The sequence below is a fragment of the Nyctereutes procyonoides genome, unplaced genomic scaffold, assembly GCF_905146905.1.
Source record: "Nyctereutes procyonoides isolate TBG_1078 unplaced genomic scaffold, NYPRO_anot_genome, whole genome shotgun sequence".
Taxonomy (NCBI): Eukaryota; Metazoa; Chordata; class Mammalia; order Carnivora; family Canidae; genus Nyctereutes; species Nyctereutes procyonoides.
This window is the reverse complement of record NW_026575043.1, coordinates 46,522,782-46,540,329: the sequence shown is the minus strand read 5'-3', so window position 1 is coordinate 46,540,329 and position 17,548 is coordinate 46,522,782. Positions and strand designations below refer to the sequence as shown.

Here is a 17,548-nt window from a genome sequence, read left to right as displayed (position 1 = left end):
ACGAAATCTGGGGTGATGGCTGCCGCTGGGAAGGAGGTGAGAAGGACAAGGGCCTGGGTGGTGCTGGAGAGGACCTTAGCTTTATCTGAAACGTGTTACCTCTCAAAGCAGAATTGGAAGCAAACAGAACATTGTCGACAGTTACTAACTCTGCTTCACTGGCGAGACTCCGGTATCTGCTATGTTATCCTTTGCATCTTCTTTCCACCTTGGAAGCCTACATGCCCCATGAGCTCCAAGCAGGTGGCCCCTCATGAGCAACCCAGGCACATGGTCGTAAAGCGCTCCTTCTCCGGATAAAAAGCAAAACACAGCCATCATGTGAAGTACAAATTTAATAAAGCCGTTGATCACGTTTTAATCCCTAGGTTATCTATGAACAAAAACAAAACAAAAACCACCCCACAACTTTTTAGAGCCATCAAGTTGTCAATGAATACCAACCATAAAGTACAGATTCAGTATTTTAGTGCAATATTTCCAGCTGAAGAGAAAAATTTAAATGAAATTACAAACCACACCTCTCCTTGTTGAAAGAACAAATAAAGTTGATGTCAGAACTTAGCAACCACTCTCTCCATAGCCCCACACTGGCGGATCCCTTAGGTCATCAGAGTCAAGACAGAAGCAAATGTCTTTGTGCAGGCTGACAGTCATCTGGGCCCCAGCACAAATGTACAAACCTGCTCAGTGCGTGCATGAGCACACACACATGCTCAGAGGAGGTCTTCAAAGGAGTCGAGTATTTAAAGTGGCAAATTCATAGAATCAGAGGTTGCTGACAAATTTTAAATAATAACAAATTCCTGTGTGTCTTTAAATTCCATGTCATCTTTCCATCAAAGTAAAACATAAACTCTGTTTTCCAGAAGCCTGGGGACCCTACTGGAGCCAGGCTGCGACCTGGGCAGGACATGGCACCCAGCTGCAACCCTCTGATGGGAAGCCATGGAGATCAGTTTCACCCACTTTGCCACCAACATGAAGATTTTTGCCGGAGGGCGCTTTGCTGCTCGGTAGAAAGCTGCACACACCCCCAGCCGGCTCCACAGAACAGAGGAGGGACCAGGCACTCCTGGCTTTGATCTTGGGGATGCAGGAGGAACTTGATGGGACAGCGAGGGGGGGATGGCTGTCAACACAGACCACAGACACGGCCTCTGTCTCAATTCCCTGGATCTAGGATAATGTTCTCATGATAAGGGGGAAAAACGAGGGCAAAGGAGCACAATGGGTTGGAAGAGAAAATGAGTTAAAAAAACCAAAACCCCAAAAACCTAACCCAGAATCTCCTCGGCCCTTTGAGCTTCTGTAAGTATGAAGGGCTCCTGGTGCCCCATGCTGAGGAAAAATGAGTGGCAAGACCCAAGTTTCTCAGGATTTTCCCATCAACAGAGGAAAGCCAATGCCCGGCCGGGCTGGGTGACTCGGCTAGTGTTTGTTCCTTACTAGACAATGAGCAGGGCAAACAAGCAGGGGAGGAAGGCAGCTGCCCCCTTAGGAATCAGCAGGCTTTAGGGAAGAGCCAGCACCCACTGGAAACGGACCTGCTTTTAAGGGCCAGTGGGTTTCTTTTTTTTTTTTCCCCCCAAAGCCAGGGTGCTAATGTGAACAGATGAGATGGGATCAAGCCAGTGGAGGCCTCCTGGCAGCTCAGCCTGCTGAGGACTCAGAGCTTCTGAGGTGAGACGGGAGGAGACACTGCTGAGTGTGGAATGCGTGGTTTCACGGTGGGGGCAGTGCCCCAAACTTCCTGGGCTCCACAGGCTTCCTGGCAGGCACCTCTGCTTCCCTGGGGAGCAGGTGAGCCTGACTGTGTGGAGAGAGGCCGCTGCAGACAGGACAGAGGCAGAGACTTTGTCGAGTGCATAGGGGCTTGGCCAGCCCTTACCTGAGTAAAGAGTTTTCAGAGACGGAAGGAGAGCATCTCACCCGTAGTGGGCTTTGTGCATTTAGGACCGAATCATGAAAACTGCTCTGGACCCTTGGAGTTCCTGGGACTTGTTCACGCACAGCTCATTCAGAAAGTTAAGGAAAGAAAAGACTCACCAGAAAACCAAACTATCAAGAGAAGGCTCTCTGTGGTCACTGGCCTGGGCTTTAGGCCCCAGAAAGCAGGAGAAAAGGACCAGCGCTGGTGAAACCTGGAGGTTTATTCTCAACACCCTTCCCATCAGTGTCACCTGGAGAATGCTATGTAGTCGTCACGTGCGTCCCAAGTTGTTGAGGCCACAGGGGAGTCTCATGGCTATAGAGAGTAAGAGGTCACCTGGCTTGTCGGTCACCCACTCCCAGGGCGACGCTGTCCCCCTGGAGCTGAAGGTTCCTGGGCTCCCAGGAGCCAGCCAGGGAAGGTGATGGGAGTGAGGGCTAGGAGAGCTCGAAGCCCGTGTTCATGCTGATGGCGTACCTCAACTTCTCCCGGAGAACGCTCTTCTTGCTGTAGTTGGGCAGCTTGAGCAGGTTGAAGCAGGTGGAGGAGGTGGGCAGCCGGCCACCTGGCTCCCGCTTGCGGATGGTGAAGAAGCCCCGGAGGACACTGCCCAGGGTGTCCCCAGTGTCCTGTAAGCATACACCATGGCCTTGGTTGGGAGGCACCTGGCTTGGGAGCCTGGGTGGGTGCCAAAGCGGGCGACCCAGGGGAGGACCTGGCTAGCCCTCGGGGCTGAGCAGAACACTGGGCCGGTGAGTGTGCCCCTAGCTGCCTGAGGCCAGCCCACAAAGGGAAGACAACTGGTCTTGAGTGGTGAGTGCACAGAAGCAGCCCCAGCGGCCCAGGCCTGCATAGGGGACTGCTGTGTTAGCTAAGTGCTCAGAAAGGGGGCCTTCTGGATAACTGCCAGTTATTGGTTAACCAATTTTCAGAGCCAGACTACTGCAAACATACTTTAGGTACAAAAACACATCTATATGCAGCCTCCCATTGCCTCTTGCAAGTGCTGTAGCACACAGCAGACTATAATATGGGGCAGCCTTCCTTAAGTAAGGGGGCTGAGGGTTATCTAGAGTCACATCAGGGACCCGGAGCCCAGGCTGCAGCATCCTGAAAGGCAGCTAGGCTCAGAGGCTGCTGGGTTTTTGCAGGAGGGGGAGAGGGGCTGAGACATTTTTAACAATGGCTACTATTCGAGCACCCCTTCCACAACGTATGATAACCCGAGCCATTTGTTCTCCCTTACAGGTGAGGAAATGAAGTGGCTGGCCAGACATGAAGGAGCAGCAGGTGGGGGGCTGGCACTCAAGCTTTGCACCTGCCCCACTCCTGAGCCAGTGTCCGTATCACTCTCCCACACGGCCTCTCAGACCTGGAGCCCAGGCCAGCCCATCAGCTACTAAAACCACCCCAGGTACCTTTCCTGAGGGAGTCAAGAGAAAGGGCCTTCTGAGAGGACTGAGGCCCCCGAGCAGCCTGGGTCATCCTCTACGGGACCAACTGCTCCCCTGGCTGGAGGGCTGTGGAACCTTCTCGCCTAGAAGGTGCCCCACCCTGCCCTGTGGACACAGACTGGGTGAAGGCTCCAGCGAGGGGGCACAGCAAACCAGCCCCGAGAGCGGCTGATGTCCCCCAGTAGCGGCAGTACCTGATCATCTGACACTTCGACACAGCGGATGGAGAAAGGAGGCTTGAGGTAGGCAAATCCCAGGAGCGGGGGCCTGGAGCAGCTGGTCACAAACTGCAATGCAAAGCAGGTGGGGGGACAGAGTGGGGGTCTCGTTCCCTCAGCAACAGGCTCCTTGCAGGCGAGCCACATTTTCTTTTGCTTTCTCCAGTCACAGTATGACAGGAGGGTGACAACTGGTACACATCTCACGTCTCTCTTAAGGGCATGGCTCTTGAAGGTTAAAACCCATGAAAACCCCACCAGTGGATGTGACCAGTCACTGGTGTGTGTCAGCCCAGGGGCTGATGGAGAAGGTGCAGCTGAAGAGGTCCAGGGAACTGATCTCCTGTGGGACTGGCATGCAGGTCCCTGCTTAGAGAGATGCCATGCACGCAAGCACTGGGGGGAGGGAGACTTGGCACAGGAGAGAGGGTGTGCAGGTGCATTCCCCTGACCTGGTCTGCCAGCTTCACAGAGCAGTTTCTGTGAGCCTGGCTTCTGGGGCCCCCTCTGACAGATGAATCTGTCCTCAGCATGCGGACAACAACCCCGTCTCCAGCGCCTGCAAGGCTGAGGGGCACACCAACACACCCAGCACCCGGAATAGGGCCTGTGGGCAGCCAGCCATGCTCCCTTGCTAGACTCTTGGGATGCCTTGCACCTTTCAGATGGCAGCATCTGTTATTTCCTCACACATGATAGCTCATGTCTGCATGGAGGAATCGGACCAATTTAGAAATCCAAGTGATAAACCATTTACTTTTTAGAACTGAACATCAGCTGAAAAATGCTGTCCCTTTTCCAGGGGATGCATGGACCCACTACTCACACTAGGCTGTGCTTCAAAATTCCACGGCAAGCTGAGTGTTTGGGTCTTAACATAAATACTACCATTTAAACTGTGTTCCAAATGGCAGTGAGAATCCTGAGGGCATCCAAATAGGTTTCAAAACGCATTTTAACAGGTTTCAAAAACCACTTTTATACAAAGTATTGATGTTACTATCTAGTACGTTTTATCTCCCACCAGCCAAAGCACAGCAGCAGCTCCTATTAAGAAGGCAGGGCTGAGCACTGTGCTGAGTGTTCTGGGACCTGGCCTCATCTAATTACTCCAGGGAAGCGTGTGATTAGTTTTTTTTTTTTTTTTTAAGATTTTATTTATTTATTCATGAGAGACACACAGAGACAGAGAGGCAGAAACACAGGCAGAGGGAGAAGCAGGCTCCATGCAGGGAGCCTGACGTGGGACTCGATCTCCGGTCTCCAGGATCACAACCTGGAGCTGAGCTCCAGGCTGAAGACAGCGCTAAACCATTGAGCCACCCGGGCTGCCCGGTACGCTCTATTTTAAGGATGACAGAGCCAGCAGAGCCAGTGCCTATCCCAACTGAGGCTGCTCAGACCTACTGCATGCCACAAGCCACAGCTGGTCAATGGAAGGAGTAGAGCTTTCACTCTCCTGGGACAGGAAGAACAGAGGGCATAGGAAGCTGCCATCTGCTATTGTTACATCTAAAGAATGCATAGTCAGGTCCACTCCTGTATAAAACTTGTGTCTTCCACCTGACTCTGGGGCCTGTCTGAAGGAACCGCAGGTCTGGCCACCAGCTATCCAGAGACACAAACATGCCTGCTGTGTGGGAAAGACGGTACACAGGAGACATTGGCTCTCTCTTCTTTCTAGGAGGGGCAGGGTGAGTGCAGTTTTACAGGCTGCAGGGAGGGTTTTGCCTATACAAGAGGCACTGCTGGAAAAATGGAATTGATTCTCTTAAGAATCAATTTCTGGAATTACGTCCACCTGCCTACCCCAAGTCCTTTAAAACCTGTAGGGATGACCCAGGAATTGCTGCATCTGTGAGTGGGGGGCCTCCTTGATGGGAATGACCTCTCCTCAGAATGAAAATCCAAAGAGAAACAAAACCTACTGCCATTTCAACTGGTGGTGATATTGTTTGTGTTGTTTTAACAACCAAGGGCACTGAAGATCATTCTAGAAACTCAAATGTCCAAAGGAAAATATTTCAAGGCACTTAAATTTACTCCCAGAATATGGTGACACATTCATGATAAAATACCAAATAGAAGAGCAGGTGGCCAAGTGATGATTCCATCTTTATAAAAATACACAGGTATGTAACACATACACAGACAAGTATATATGTCATCCAGGGTCCTGTAAGATGCTTTGTCAATGTCAGGCATGGGCACCAACACAGTGGCATTGGTGAAATGTTTTGAACTTTCACAACCTTAAAGACACTGGTATGAAGGAACTGGTTAACTGGTTAACAGAGTGGCTGCACTCTGCAAAAATACACATTGCTATCAGCCTATTCAATCATGCATGTTTTCTTGGCACATTGTATGTGTTCATGTTTCACACTACTGAGGAAAGGGGTACACAGAGGCAGTCCCTGGAAGGTAGGAATGGAGACTGTGCAAAAGTTTGCTTGTCTGGGGGCGCCTGGCTGGCTCAGTCAGTGGAGCACGTGACTCCTGATCTTGGGGTTATAAGTTTGAGCCCCATGTTAGGTGTAGAGATTACTTAAAAAACAAAACAACAAAAAAAAAAACCCTTAAAAAAATTCTGCTTGTCTGTGTTTCGAGGTAATGAACACCATTTACTTCTGTCAGGAAGGAAAAAATGGGATATGAGCAAGGCTGGCATCAGTGAAGGGGAAAGCAGAGTGCTGAGCTCAATGGACTCAGGCCCATGCAGGCTAGTTTCTGCAGAGGGCTACAGAGCAGCCTCCTGCTGCACCTCGAGCCTGTCTGGTTGCTGCGTGACCTACCAGGTAGGGTGGCCTCTGGGAAAGTATATGCTGATGATATGAGGTCCTCTTGATCATTTTGTTTTTCCCCCCAATGTAAATGCTTACATCAAGTGGCCTCTAGGTTTAGGAGAACATCTATGAACACACATATAGGTAACATATAATACCTTCAGAAACATTGCTCTCTCATCAGGTGTGAAGTCGGAGGCCAGAATATCCCAGAGCCAGATGATGACTCTGTGACTTCCATGAAATCCACCGTAGTACACCGTGTGCTTCCTGAAAACAGTGCAGACAAGGGGCTCAGTCACACATTCCAATGAGCGCTCACAGAACCAGGCAGCAACGGAATTGAGACAAGTGGCACAGCGAACCCTGGCAGGCAAGGGTGATTTCTGACTTCTCTTAAAGGCAGAAGGTCATGCCTTCATAACCCACGTCCCTGGAAGCTACGTGAGTGGGGAGCTCAAGAACTGACCCTGCTATTCCCAAGTAGGAGCCAACAGGAGCTCCTACGCTGCCATTTCCCGGAACTCTGGAGAGCCCAGCAGTCCTTGAGACCTGCTTAGTCTCTACTTCTATGTCTCTCAGGAAACAAGTGGTTGAGTTTTTATTCCAGAGCAATTCACCTGGTGATCAGGGAGGAATACACTTGGGGGTGGGCTCCTGAAACAAAAGGAGCCGAGCAAGGGAGCAGCTTGATTTCCAGGAGACTCAAGATTTCACCTCCCCACCTCCCACCTCACTGGCTTCTTACTTTAAATCTTCCAGATCAATCTCAGCATTGTCACCGGAGATGAGACGCTGTAGCTCAGGGGTTGAGAACATCCGAGTCCACTCGGGCTTGATAATGGAGCGGAATCCACTAATGAGGGCAGCTGTCTGGTTTTTTATTTGAGTGTGCATCCGAAAATGTGCCATCAGATGGATGTAGCTAATCCTGTTGCCGACAGGAGAAAACAATGGGAATTAACAGGTCAGGCTGGGCTGTTACCAGCGGGCTGAAAGAGGAGTCCAGTCATTTCTGGACCACTTCACAAAAACACAAGTGGTACTAGGGTGTTTCACCAGAGCTATGATGCTGATGATGATGGTGATGCTAGCTAACCTTTCTGAATGGCATGCTGGGTGCCACTGTGGTATGCACCATGCATTCAACGGCATTACTTCATTCACTCTTCCCCTAAAACCGGTGGGTCAGACATCAGGGAATACTCTACTGTACCAAGAACCCAAGTGAGATATTCTCCAGGTAAAGAGAAGGTACTTCTTCAGTACAAAGGGTGCTTTTTGGACTTTTATTTAATTTCATCTGATTAAGAGAGAATTCAGTCCTCCAATAAGTTTTAAAGTGGAGAAAAACTGATTTCATGATGAAACCTCAATCAAAGCCTTGCTAATATGGACCAAGATACCAAGACATGAAAAGCCTGCTGGAAGTTGTGACCAAATGCAGCTGGCTTACATTTAGGTTCAATGGGGAAGTCAAGAGTCCTAACACTGGTTCTGAGCAGATGATCTACTGGGCCTCCTTTCCTGAGCACCAAAACCTCATCTACAACTGTAGAATACAATGCAAACCTTTCAAACACGTTAAAGCCAGGGTTGCTAGCATTGCTGATTTCTTAGCAAAGAACCTGAGCCCAGCCCAGGTATAATTCCCCAAATCTCAAATTAGCAGAGTCCAAATAAAAATTTTACCCCACTATATTCAGATCTGAGTTACTGACCTTGAAAATGTGCCTATTTAAAAAAATGATTCAGCAGCAGACTCGCACACTGAAATGCTTAAATAGGATTCTCTCTCCATTATTGCTACTCCTGTCATGTACGCTTTGAAGCAGGTTGCTGATACCGTTCCATTTTATCAAAACCTTCCCCACTTAATGGCCCCCAGAAAGCGCAGATCAAATATCACCCCTAGGGCAGCCTGGGTGGCTCAGCAGGTTAGTGCTGCCTTCAGCCTAGGGCGTGATCCTGGAGACCCGGGATCGAGTCCCACGTCGGGCTCCCTGCATGGAGCCTGCTTCTCCCTCTGCCTGTGTCTCTGCTTTTCTCTCTCATTCTCTCTGTTTCTCTCATGAATAACTAAATAAAATCTTTAAAAATATATATATATCACCCCTAAAGAGGACAGAACTGACATTTCAAGGCCTTTTAAGTCCATTTGTCCAACTGAATCCCCTTGTTCTTATGCTAAGCTTTTTGTTGAGAATGTTTAAGAGTTTGTGAAGCAGCTTTCCAGACAGGTCTCCAGGCAGGACAGGAGTCACTCCAGCACAGGCTGCAATGACCTGCTGCCTCTGGCTGTGATCTTTACCACTTCTACTATCACCCTCAGGCCATCATGACTAGCAAAAACACAGCCGATCTGGGGGTGGAAGGCTCTATGTGACATGTCACATATCTGACATTGGTGACGTTCACTGTTCTCATCTATTAATACCCCCTTCTGGGATCCCTGGGTGGCGCAGCGGTTTAGCGCCTGCCTTTGGGCCAGGGCGTGATCCTGGAGACCCGGGATCGAATCCCACGTCGGGCTCCCGGTGCATGGAGCCAGCTTCTCCCTCTGCCTATGTCTCTGCCTCTCTCCCTCTCTCTCTCTGTGACTATCATAAATAAATAAAAATTAAAAAAAAAATACCCCCTTCTTTGGGCCAGACATCCTGAAAGGAATTTTACATGCAAGACCTTATAGAAGCTCTCCGAAGGGATGGTTCTAGGCACACGGCAGGCAGCAACAGGATACACCCCTCCTCTGACACCCCCAGGCAGCACCTCCCAACCTGAGCTCCCGGCTCTTTTCTCAGTTGTCCAACTAATGCCCTGTAGTCAGGAGTCAAAACTGGTGTCTTTCATCCAAGAGGAGAATCTGGCCTATTCTTTGGACCACAGTGACAGTCTAAATAAAAGCTCCACAAGCATGCAGGCTGACCCAACCACCTGAGCCGAGAGGGGCAGGATGTTCAGGAACACCAGGCTGCAACGTGCATCTGATCCAAATGACTCACCAGGTGGGACTGAGCACTCACTTGTCACTGGGAGAGTGATGCTCAGATTAACAGTTCAGATGCTCAGCTGAGCCTGGCGGCAGGAGAAGATTGATAGATTGACAAAAGGGCCAAGATCTACTCCTCATGCCAGGTTCTACTGTTTTAATTAGGTGAGAATAGTGCAGGTGGAGACAGTGCATTGAGGAGTTTTGCTTCTTGGGACCAAAGAGGTTGACATTTATGATAGATTTCTAAAAGCCTGTTATCTGTGACAATGGCTGCCAGGCCTCAGAGTCTCCCCACGTCTAAGGACCTGTCTGTGGCATTTGAATTCATCACTGTGTCTTCTCAAGAACAGTGTTTTATACAACTGCCACATGCTATCATTCCAGAATGATCTGCCCCTCCAAGGTATCTTTCCGCCTCTGTGCCCTCTGGGTTCAGGACTACGTGCTTGAGCGGCTCAGAATCCATTTGTCTGCATCTCGAACCGTCATTAAATCCCTAGGAACACCGTGGCCTGGGTGCCTCTGACCTTAGATGTGCTGCTGCAAAAAAATAAATTGTCAATTTTTATTTTGCAAATCGAATTTAATACAATTTTGGCCTATGAACTGTAACCAGTAAATTCTATTATGATATTTATGGCCTCTTTCTACTTCAATCTATCTTAATAAATTCTCAAAGTAAGACCAGAGAACCAGAATGAAGTCTTTTCAAGTGCTGACCTTAAAAATCTAATTGCTATACTCACTTATTTTCATTCGTAACAGGAATGGTCTTCCCTCCAGGAATCAGTTCATGGCAAACAAGCTGGGGGAGAAGACGGGGACCAATTACTCGAGAGAATTCTAATGGGGAAATAAGGCTTCCCGAAGATGAAAGGGCCTGATGCCAACGTCCATAATAACTACAGAATGAAGACGGAACATGCTTGGGAATAATCATTTTCACAAGAAGCCAGGGCTTAAATATCAACAAGCAGACCTAGCACAATCAATATGGAAGGTTTTTTTCTCATTTGATCCTCATTGAGACATTTGTACTGAGGCTTCAAGATGCTGTGGAAGGGACCATATTAGCATTTATGAGCACAGTATGACGGTTAAATAAATGGTACAATCGTACCCTGGAATGTTGTACAGCTTTTACAAAAATATGATGAAAATGTGTATTTCCTGAGAAGGTGAGGAAAAAAAGATTATATAATAACATTAATGGTATGATATGATTTCTGGAAAAAAAAATTATATACAAGCCCAGGGAGAAAAGTGTGAAGAAAAACAAACCACACATTAACAGTGGTGCTCTCCGGGCACTGCCACTGAAATGGGTTTCTTCATCTCTGTGCTCATCTTATAACTGAATCTGTGGTTATTTAGCAGTTTACATTTTTATTGTCAAAAGAGAAAATTATCAGGAGGAAGGCTCAAAACCTGATTAAAGATTTGAAAACCATAGAATCAAGCATTTTCCCTCAACTTCAGGACTTTCTGGGGGTCACCTAAAAATCAAAGAATGCAAAATTTTAAAGCTTATTTTAACAGAAATTCTATTAATAGAATATCCTGGGTCTCTAATGATGAATAAAGGAGTGATCATGGCCTCTAGTCCCACCGCTGGCAACACCTTGGGGCAACTGGAGGATTTTTTTTTTTTTTTTTTTTTTTTTTTTGCAACTGGAGGATTTTAAAGCTGGAAGGGCATTTGGCAAGCCCCCTACTTGGTGTTTCCTGCAAAGGGCTCCCGGGAGTGCCTTGTCCATGTCCTATTACTTGGAGAAGTGTACTGGGGGAAGGTGGAGGTCAGCACAGTTACACTACATTCTTCCCTCACAGGCTCCTCCTCAGAGTGCTCACACACCGGTGTGCTAGGGGCTCTCTGGAGAGTGGGGCCTGCAGGCATTCATAGAGCCACACTGGTACTTTTGTACCAGTCACACAAGGTACATTTGTGAAACAAGAGAATTGGGGCTCGGGGAGACTGAGTGACCTCTCAGAAGTGATGCAGGCTTGGCTCCAAGAAGCCAGTTCTGCACTACGAAGCTCCAGGCTGGGTTTCTCCCAGTCTTCAGGCTACAGAAGCACGGAGGCTCAGGCAGGTGTTTGCTGGGACATAACTGGAGGGTGCTGAGGGCACTTTGGGGAAAAGCCAAGACAAAAACTCTGGGAGGAGACTCCTCTGCTACCACAGTGTCCAGGATCTTTTCTTCCTGCCCCGCTCTTTATGATAAGCAAGAGCAAGGACTGGTTTCTGTTCGAGGCACTTGTCGGGTGGCTTCTTCCCCTCTCCAAGTCACAAGCCTTGGTGTGTGACAGCTAATCCTCACCATGGCAACGAAAAGCAATGTTACAAATGGGGAATTAGAGCTTCCATCAGGAATGACCTAAAGTGCGATCTAAGCAAAGCAGGGTCTCTGTGGGGAGCTCTCCAAGGGCCAAGCAGGCAAAGGCCAGGTCAACTGGGAACAGAAGGGGGAACGCCCCCCGCCCCCCTTGCTGGGGAGGTAGGAGTAGGGGGATGGACGAGGGAGTCAGACACAAAAGGACCGCCAGCCTCGGTTTGCAGACCTTCTGGGGAAAACACCAAGAGTGGGGCAGGTACCAGGAAGCCAGTGGAGGGCAGCAAAAAATTGGTCTGCCATAGATGCCAACCTACCTGACCCATAACGTCCTCGTCATATGACAGAGTCAGGCCCAGGTCAGCGATGTCCCCGTCGTACCGCTAATGCAACAGAGAAGAGGCAAGTGTTGGGACCCAGGAAGGCCATATCCTTGAAAGCTTTAACACTTCCTGTCCTACACAGTGCTGCATGGGCAGGACCGCTATGGCTGCCACCCAGCCTGAAGCAAAGGGAAAGGCCACTTGTCACCATGAAGAAGTAGGAATGCCCAGAAGGGGACATAGGGGCCTACAGTGGCTACAGAGCAGCCCCTGTGCCATAGCAGGAGATCACCTTCTAGAACGTAAGAACCCTGAGGCCTTCACTTCACTGAATTTACGCCAACCTGCAGCTAAGCCCTCTGCCATGCCACACTGACCTTAATGGACGTGAGGTTTTTATAGAACTCGGAGTCCAGTGAAGGAAGCTCATCCACAGAGCTGTAGAAGATACTGTGGTGGTGCCCGAGCAGCTGGCTCAGGAAGAAGGATGCGAAGGGCACGTCTACCACAATTCCCTGTGAGAGGAGACACAGAAGCTTGCTGTCTGCCACGCAGGACCCCATCTCAGTGTCCTCGTCGGTGTGGCTTAGGCTGCAGAGGGGATCCGAGGGCACCAATGACACATCTCTAGGGGCTTCCTAAACTTTCCATGTGGAGACCAGGACCTCCCGCCACTTAAACACCATCAAGTACCTCCACAGCACACCACAGCACAGCAGTTAAGGGCACAGGCTTTGGAGTTGCACAGCTCAGAGATCAAATCCCAGAGCATTGCTGCCTGGCTGCAGGATGTGGGCTCTCTCCTCTGCAAATGGGGACCAGCACGGCTATCCAGTTTTAAGGATTTAATGAGCAGGATGGAGAGGAACACAAAGCATAGGATCTCACATGAAGACAGAGCAGGAGGAAGCCTCCAGGAGAAAGACCGATCTAAGCTAGACGTAAGGAGTACAAGCTCTCTCGTACAAGGTCCATGGGCATGCCCCAGGGAGGGAACACAGAGCTTTCTAGCCACAGCACAGTGTGCAAGGAATGAAGCCAAAGAGTCAGGTAGGGCCAGATCAGGAGGGGCCTCCTGAGCCTCCTAGAGTCTGAACTGTATCCGGAGGGCAGTGGAGAGCCCTAAGAGGGCTCTAGGCAGGGAAATGCCAGGTTTGTATTTGACATGGAGAATGGACTGGAGAAGAAAGACAGGAAGCAGAAATACAGCAAGAAACCACTGCGTAACACTGGGGAGAATGGACAGATTGTTCTAGGTGGGGACAAGTATGCAAGTCAGAGAGATTTAGAAGGGACAGGAGCTCAGGCTCGATGACGGCCTGTCTCAGAGGATCACAAGGGTTACATGAATTAATGCATGCTCCTCTTCACTCTGGGCCCAGCATGTCCTAATTTCTCTCTGTGCTGTTACTGCTGGAGAGGGAGGAGACAGACACCAGGTCCAGGAAATGTGGAGCACATTCACAGAAGCCATGAAGTCAGGCTTCCCTGCTGGCCCAACTCTTCTGGGTATATCACAGCAACATGTTTAAAAGAGAAATATGGCATATGGCCAGGTAGATACTCATGGGAATTTTTTTTTTAAAGTGGGAATCAACTGAGAAATGGTTTCCATTTTGCAGATGGAAAGAAAAGCACAGCAAAGGAGTCCAGGACCCCCAACCAGTCCAGGGCAGGAGGCAGCCTGAGAGAGCCTGGGCAGGGATACAGATGGGGGACCTGACTGCACCCTGGCCAGGGTCTGAGGCCATGGTTAGAGGATGTTTATTCAGAGAGAATGAGTATGCTTGCCCCACATGGCCTCTCTCCCTGTCTCCTTCCCTCCCTCCATTTGCCCCCCAACCCCTGCCTCTGCCTGCCTTCCCCAGAGTTTGTGATAGGTGGGAGGTGAGTGCTGCTCAGGCAGTTCTGGAGCTGTGAAGGTCCCAAGCTCCTGCTGCAGCTTTACTTCTTGCCTGGGAAGCAGGACCTTTAGAGCAGGGACCAAGTGCTACCAGGTGGGAGTTCCATCAGCTCGGCTTGTAGTGGATATGGACCAAGAGCTGTGTGGGCATTACCCGGAGCCTACACAAGTCCATGCCACCCTGACCGCGTGAGACTGAGGTCAGGAGGTCTGACCACAAGACACACCACAGGAGGTGTCTTACCAGTATTAGCTCACTCACTATCTAGAGCAACGTAATAATGTAGCTTTTATGATCCCTAATTTCTCTGAGGAGAACAAGGGCCTACAGAAATAAAAGCAACCTGAGTGCACAGTCACACAGCTAGCCGAGAAAGACCAGTCTCGACCAGGAGCTGGGGGCTCTGTCCTGCTGTCCTGTTCTGGCTCGTAGGTAACGCCCCGACACCGTGGCTTGCTCTGAGGCACTCATACCAATAACAAAAGATTTAAAAACATTTCTAACAACTATTGCACCCCACAAAATGCTGTCCTCCTACAACTGGACCACGATGGCCCAGGTTTGAAGGTGGGGTCTACTGCTTCACTAGCACTGAGGCTCTGGCCAAGTGACCTCACTTGAAGCCTCAGTTCTGTTATACATAGGTAAATGGGACTGCAGCCAGGCCACAGGACTGGCAAGAGGATGAGATGACATACCACATGGGAAGCCCCCAGTATTTCTGTCCAGTAATCTTGGGTACTGGTCTCTCTCTTGGGCTCCATCCTAATAATAGGTCTTCTACATGGCTGGGCCTGGCCATGACAACATGCACGAAGTAACTGGGATTTCTAACACCTTGTTTTCCCTTCCAGGGTGACGCTTGAACATGCCTACCTCATACACGGCCTTTCCCAGCATCTTGCCCACAAATTCGAAGAGCTGCAGGTAGTTCTCGTGAATGTAGGATGTGGGCGAGGGGTAGAGCCTCTCGTCCCCGCTGGTTGTCTGCAAGGAAGAATGGACAGAGGTGGGGAAGTTAAATGTCTTATAACGAGCAAGCCCAGCCCTTTGCTTCTCATTTGTCACTGAGAACTTGGCTGCAGTCAGCCCTACTCCTGCTTCCCGTAAATACCTTGAACAGATTGAGCGCTGGGTCGAATACCCTCTTGATGATTTCCTCCAAGAACTCCTTGAAAACACCATCCTGGTCAATGCCTGCCTCGTCCACCCCAAGGTCGTTGACGAACTTCACTCGGATCACGCCCTTCATGGCATGCTGGGAGAGCTGCCGAAGTTGCTCATAGCCATCCTGTCGAGGGCAGAATGGCAGCCCGTTAGGAGCAGGAGGCCTTCTGCAAAACTCACAGCTGCCTCTCCAAGGCTCCAGCTCCCCTGTGAAGCCTTCCTGGCATAATTACTAAACACGCAAGTCAGGATGTGGGGCGCAGGGATGGGCAGTTTTCACTTGCTTTTAAATGAGCCTGTTAAAAGGAGAACTCATTTTGGGGATGTGACTCCACTGCTCTGCTGCAAGGGGAGGCTGCCCTCGAGACGATGCAGAGCACTGAGACAGGGAAACCAGATAAGATGTGTTGTGACTAGCTCTTGGTCATTAGACAAAGGATGGAAGTAACTGGGACAAGACCCCACCCTCTCTGCTTTAATGCAAAGAATAGCTTATTTAGCTCATGGTAAAAATCAGACCACTGGGAGATGAAAAATAAAAGTACCCCTCACCTCTCAACTCCTGGTATCTTTCCCCAGATCACAAAAGGCCTGGGTGAGTCAGGCTAAGGAATTTAGGGTCCAACCTGAGGGCAGTAGGGAACCACAGAAGAGTCCAGATAGGGAGAGACCTGACTGGCTCTCAGAAAGATCTTTGTTGGCAGCAGAGCAAATGGATGGCAGGGACAAGGGTGCAGGAGTGATGATGGGCTTGCACGAGGCAGGGGCAGTGGGGAGAAGCCCAGCACATCCCCTGTCCCCAGCTAGCAGCCGGCAGCCAAACTTCGAGGTACACAACCATCTAGCACCTCCCCCAGTCGTCGCTCCCCCCATGCAGAACTGGAGGACGTGACTTTAAGAGTTCTTATACTCAATCATCTTGTTTAGTCTGCCTCTCGATTCTAATCTGTTGAGGTCTTCAGGCGCCTGTCTCTGTTACCTAACATGTTCCTGGCATGTGGATGCTGATAAGAAAGCTGCTCAGGTTTTTGTTTTTAAAGATTTTATTCATCTATTCATGAGAGACACAGAGAGAGAGAGGCAGAGACACAGGCAGAGGGAGAAGCAGGCTCCATGCAGGGAGCCCGATGTGGGACTTGATTCCGGGACTCCAGGATCACACCCTGAGCCGAAGGCAGATGCCCAACTGCTGAGCCACTCAGGCATCCCAGGTTTTTGAGGAGTGACTGTAAGAAGCAGGGCTAAACAAGACAGCTGCCAGGGAGGGATCTTCTGGTCCAACAGGAAAGGCCCCATCATGGCAGGGGCAACCTAGCTCCTTAGATGCTGTCATGTAAGTTGCAAATCAACTGCAATATCCTACTAAGGCCGCCTGCAGGTCTGCCTCCTAGTCACAACAGTGGTACCGTCAGACATTCCACTAACACGAGACAGACCATCTCCAGGGCAGGCAGGTGGCTGCTTTCTCACAAAGCACACGGGGCCAGCATGGCAAAATCTGCTTTGGAGAAACTCTTGACCATCTTCTTGCTGATCACACTACCCTAGTGATGCCAAGGACTGTCCCCCAGTGGCTCCTAACTTCATTCTGGGGTTAAGCTCCCAAGTTAGTGAGCTAGTAATGATCTCTGGAAGGCAGAGGACCATGATTTTGGGCGTGTGGGCCTGAGAAGTGCTCTTTAAGCAGGTGGAAGTTTGAGAACACCGAGGAGATGGAAGAAGGGGAACACAGGAAGTCAGCATGCAGCTGCAGCAGAATGGTTAAACCATTCTACCTGTATTTACAGTAATTATCTTGGCACAGAGTCAGGGACGGGTGGAGAATTCTTAGCACCCTCTTGCTTGCCTGCAGGATTTCCTCCATTCTGCTTTGAAATGATACCTCCCTAAGCCGACTTCACATTGGTAGGGGTGCAAGGATCACACAGATTAAATGAGATGGTGTTATGTGCAGGTACTTAGCATGCAACCACACACATGGCAGGTACTTAAGGAATGTTTGCTGGAGTCGAATCTCACTTTCTATCAGCCCCACATCGGCCTTTTCTTTGAAGAGCTGTAGAAAGGAATCTGCCAGTTGCCTCCTCTGACTTAATTGCCTGTTGCGCCCTCTGGGCACAGGCATCATTATATAAGAACTTGAGAAGAAATGTGTGGGAGATATCAGAAAGGGACACAGAACATAAAGACTTCTAACTCTGGGAAATGAACTAGGGGTGGTGGAAGGGGAGGAGGGCGGGGGGTGGGGGTGAATGGGTGACGGGCACGGAGGGGGACACTTGACGGGATGAGCACTGGGTGTTATTCTGTATGTTGGTAAATTGAACACCAATAAAAATTAATTTATAATAAAAAAAAAAAAAGAACTTGATCTGTGTCCTTTCTTGTGGAAGGTAAGTGGGAGGATGCCATTCCTCTTCCCTCCTGCATCTCAAAGA

General features: G+C 49.7%; 1 protein-coding gene across 5 annotated transcripts in view; it reads right to left on the bottom strand.

Moving 5' to 3' along the window:
* Positions 1–317: 317 nt before the first annotated feature.
* UBE3B (ubiquitin protein ligase E3B) overlaps positions 318–17,548 on the bottom strand; it is a 54,378-nt gene continuing 37,147 nt past the window's right edge. For all 5 annotated transcript variants that reach the window (XM_055322227.1, XM_055322226.1, XM_055322224.1 and 2 more), the window contains 9 exons: positions 15,058–15,234; positions 14,820–14,930; positions 12,417–12,554; positions 12,034–12,099; positions 10,130–10,188; positions 7,140–7,322; positions 6,550–6,661; positions 3,582–3,674; positions 318–2,562 (listed from right to left, as the gene is read on the bottom strand). In XM_055322227.1, the coding sequence (XP_055178202.1) occupies positions 2,371–2,562; positions 3,582–3,674; positions 6,550–6,661; positions 7,140–7,322; positions 10,130–10,188; positions 12,034–12,099; positions 12,417–12,554; positions 14,820–14,930; positions 15,058–15,234 (1,131 nt within the window). In that variant the 3' untranslated portion in view covers positions 318–2,370. The remainder of the gene's footprint in view (positions 2,563–3,581; positions 3,675–6,549; positions 6,662–7,139; positions 7,323–10,129; positions 10,189–12,033; positions 12,100–12,416; positions 12,555–14,819; positions 14,931–15,057; positions 15,235–17,548) is intronic.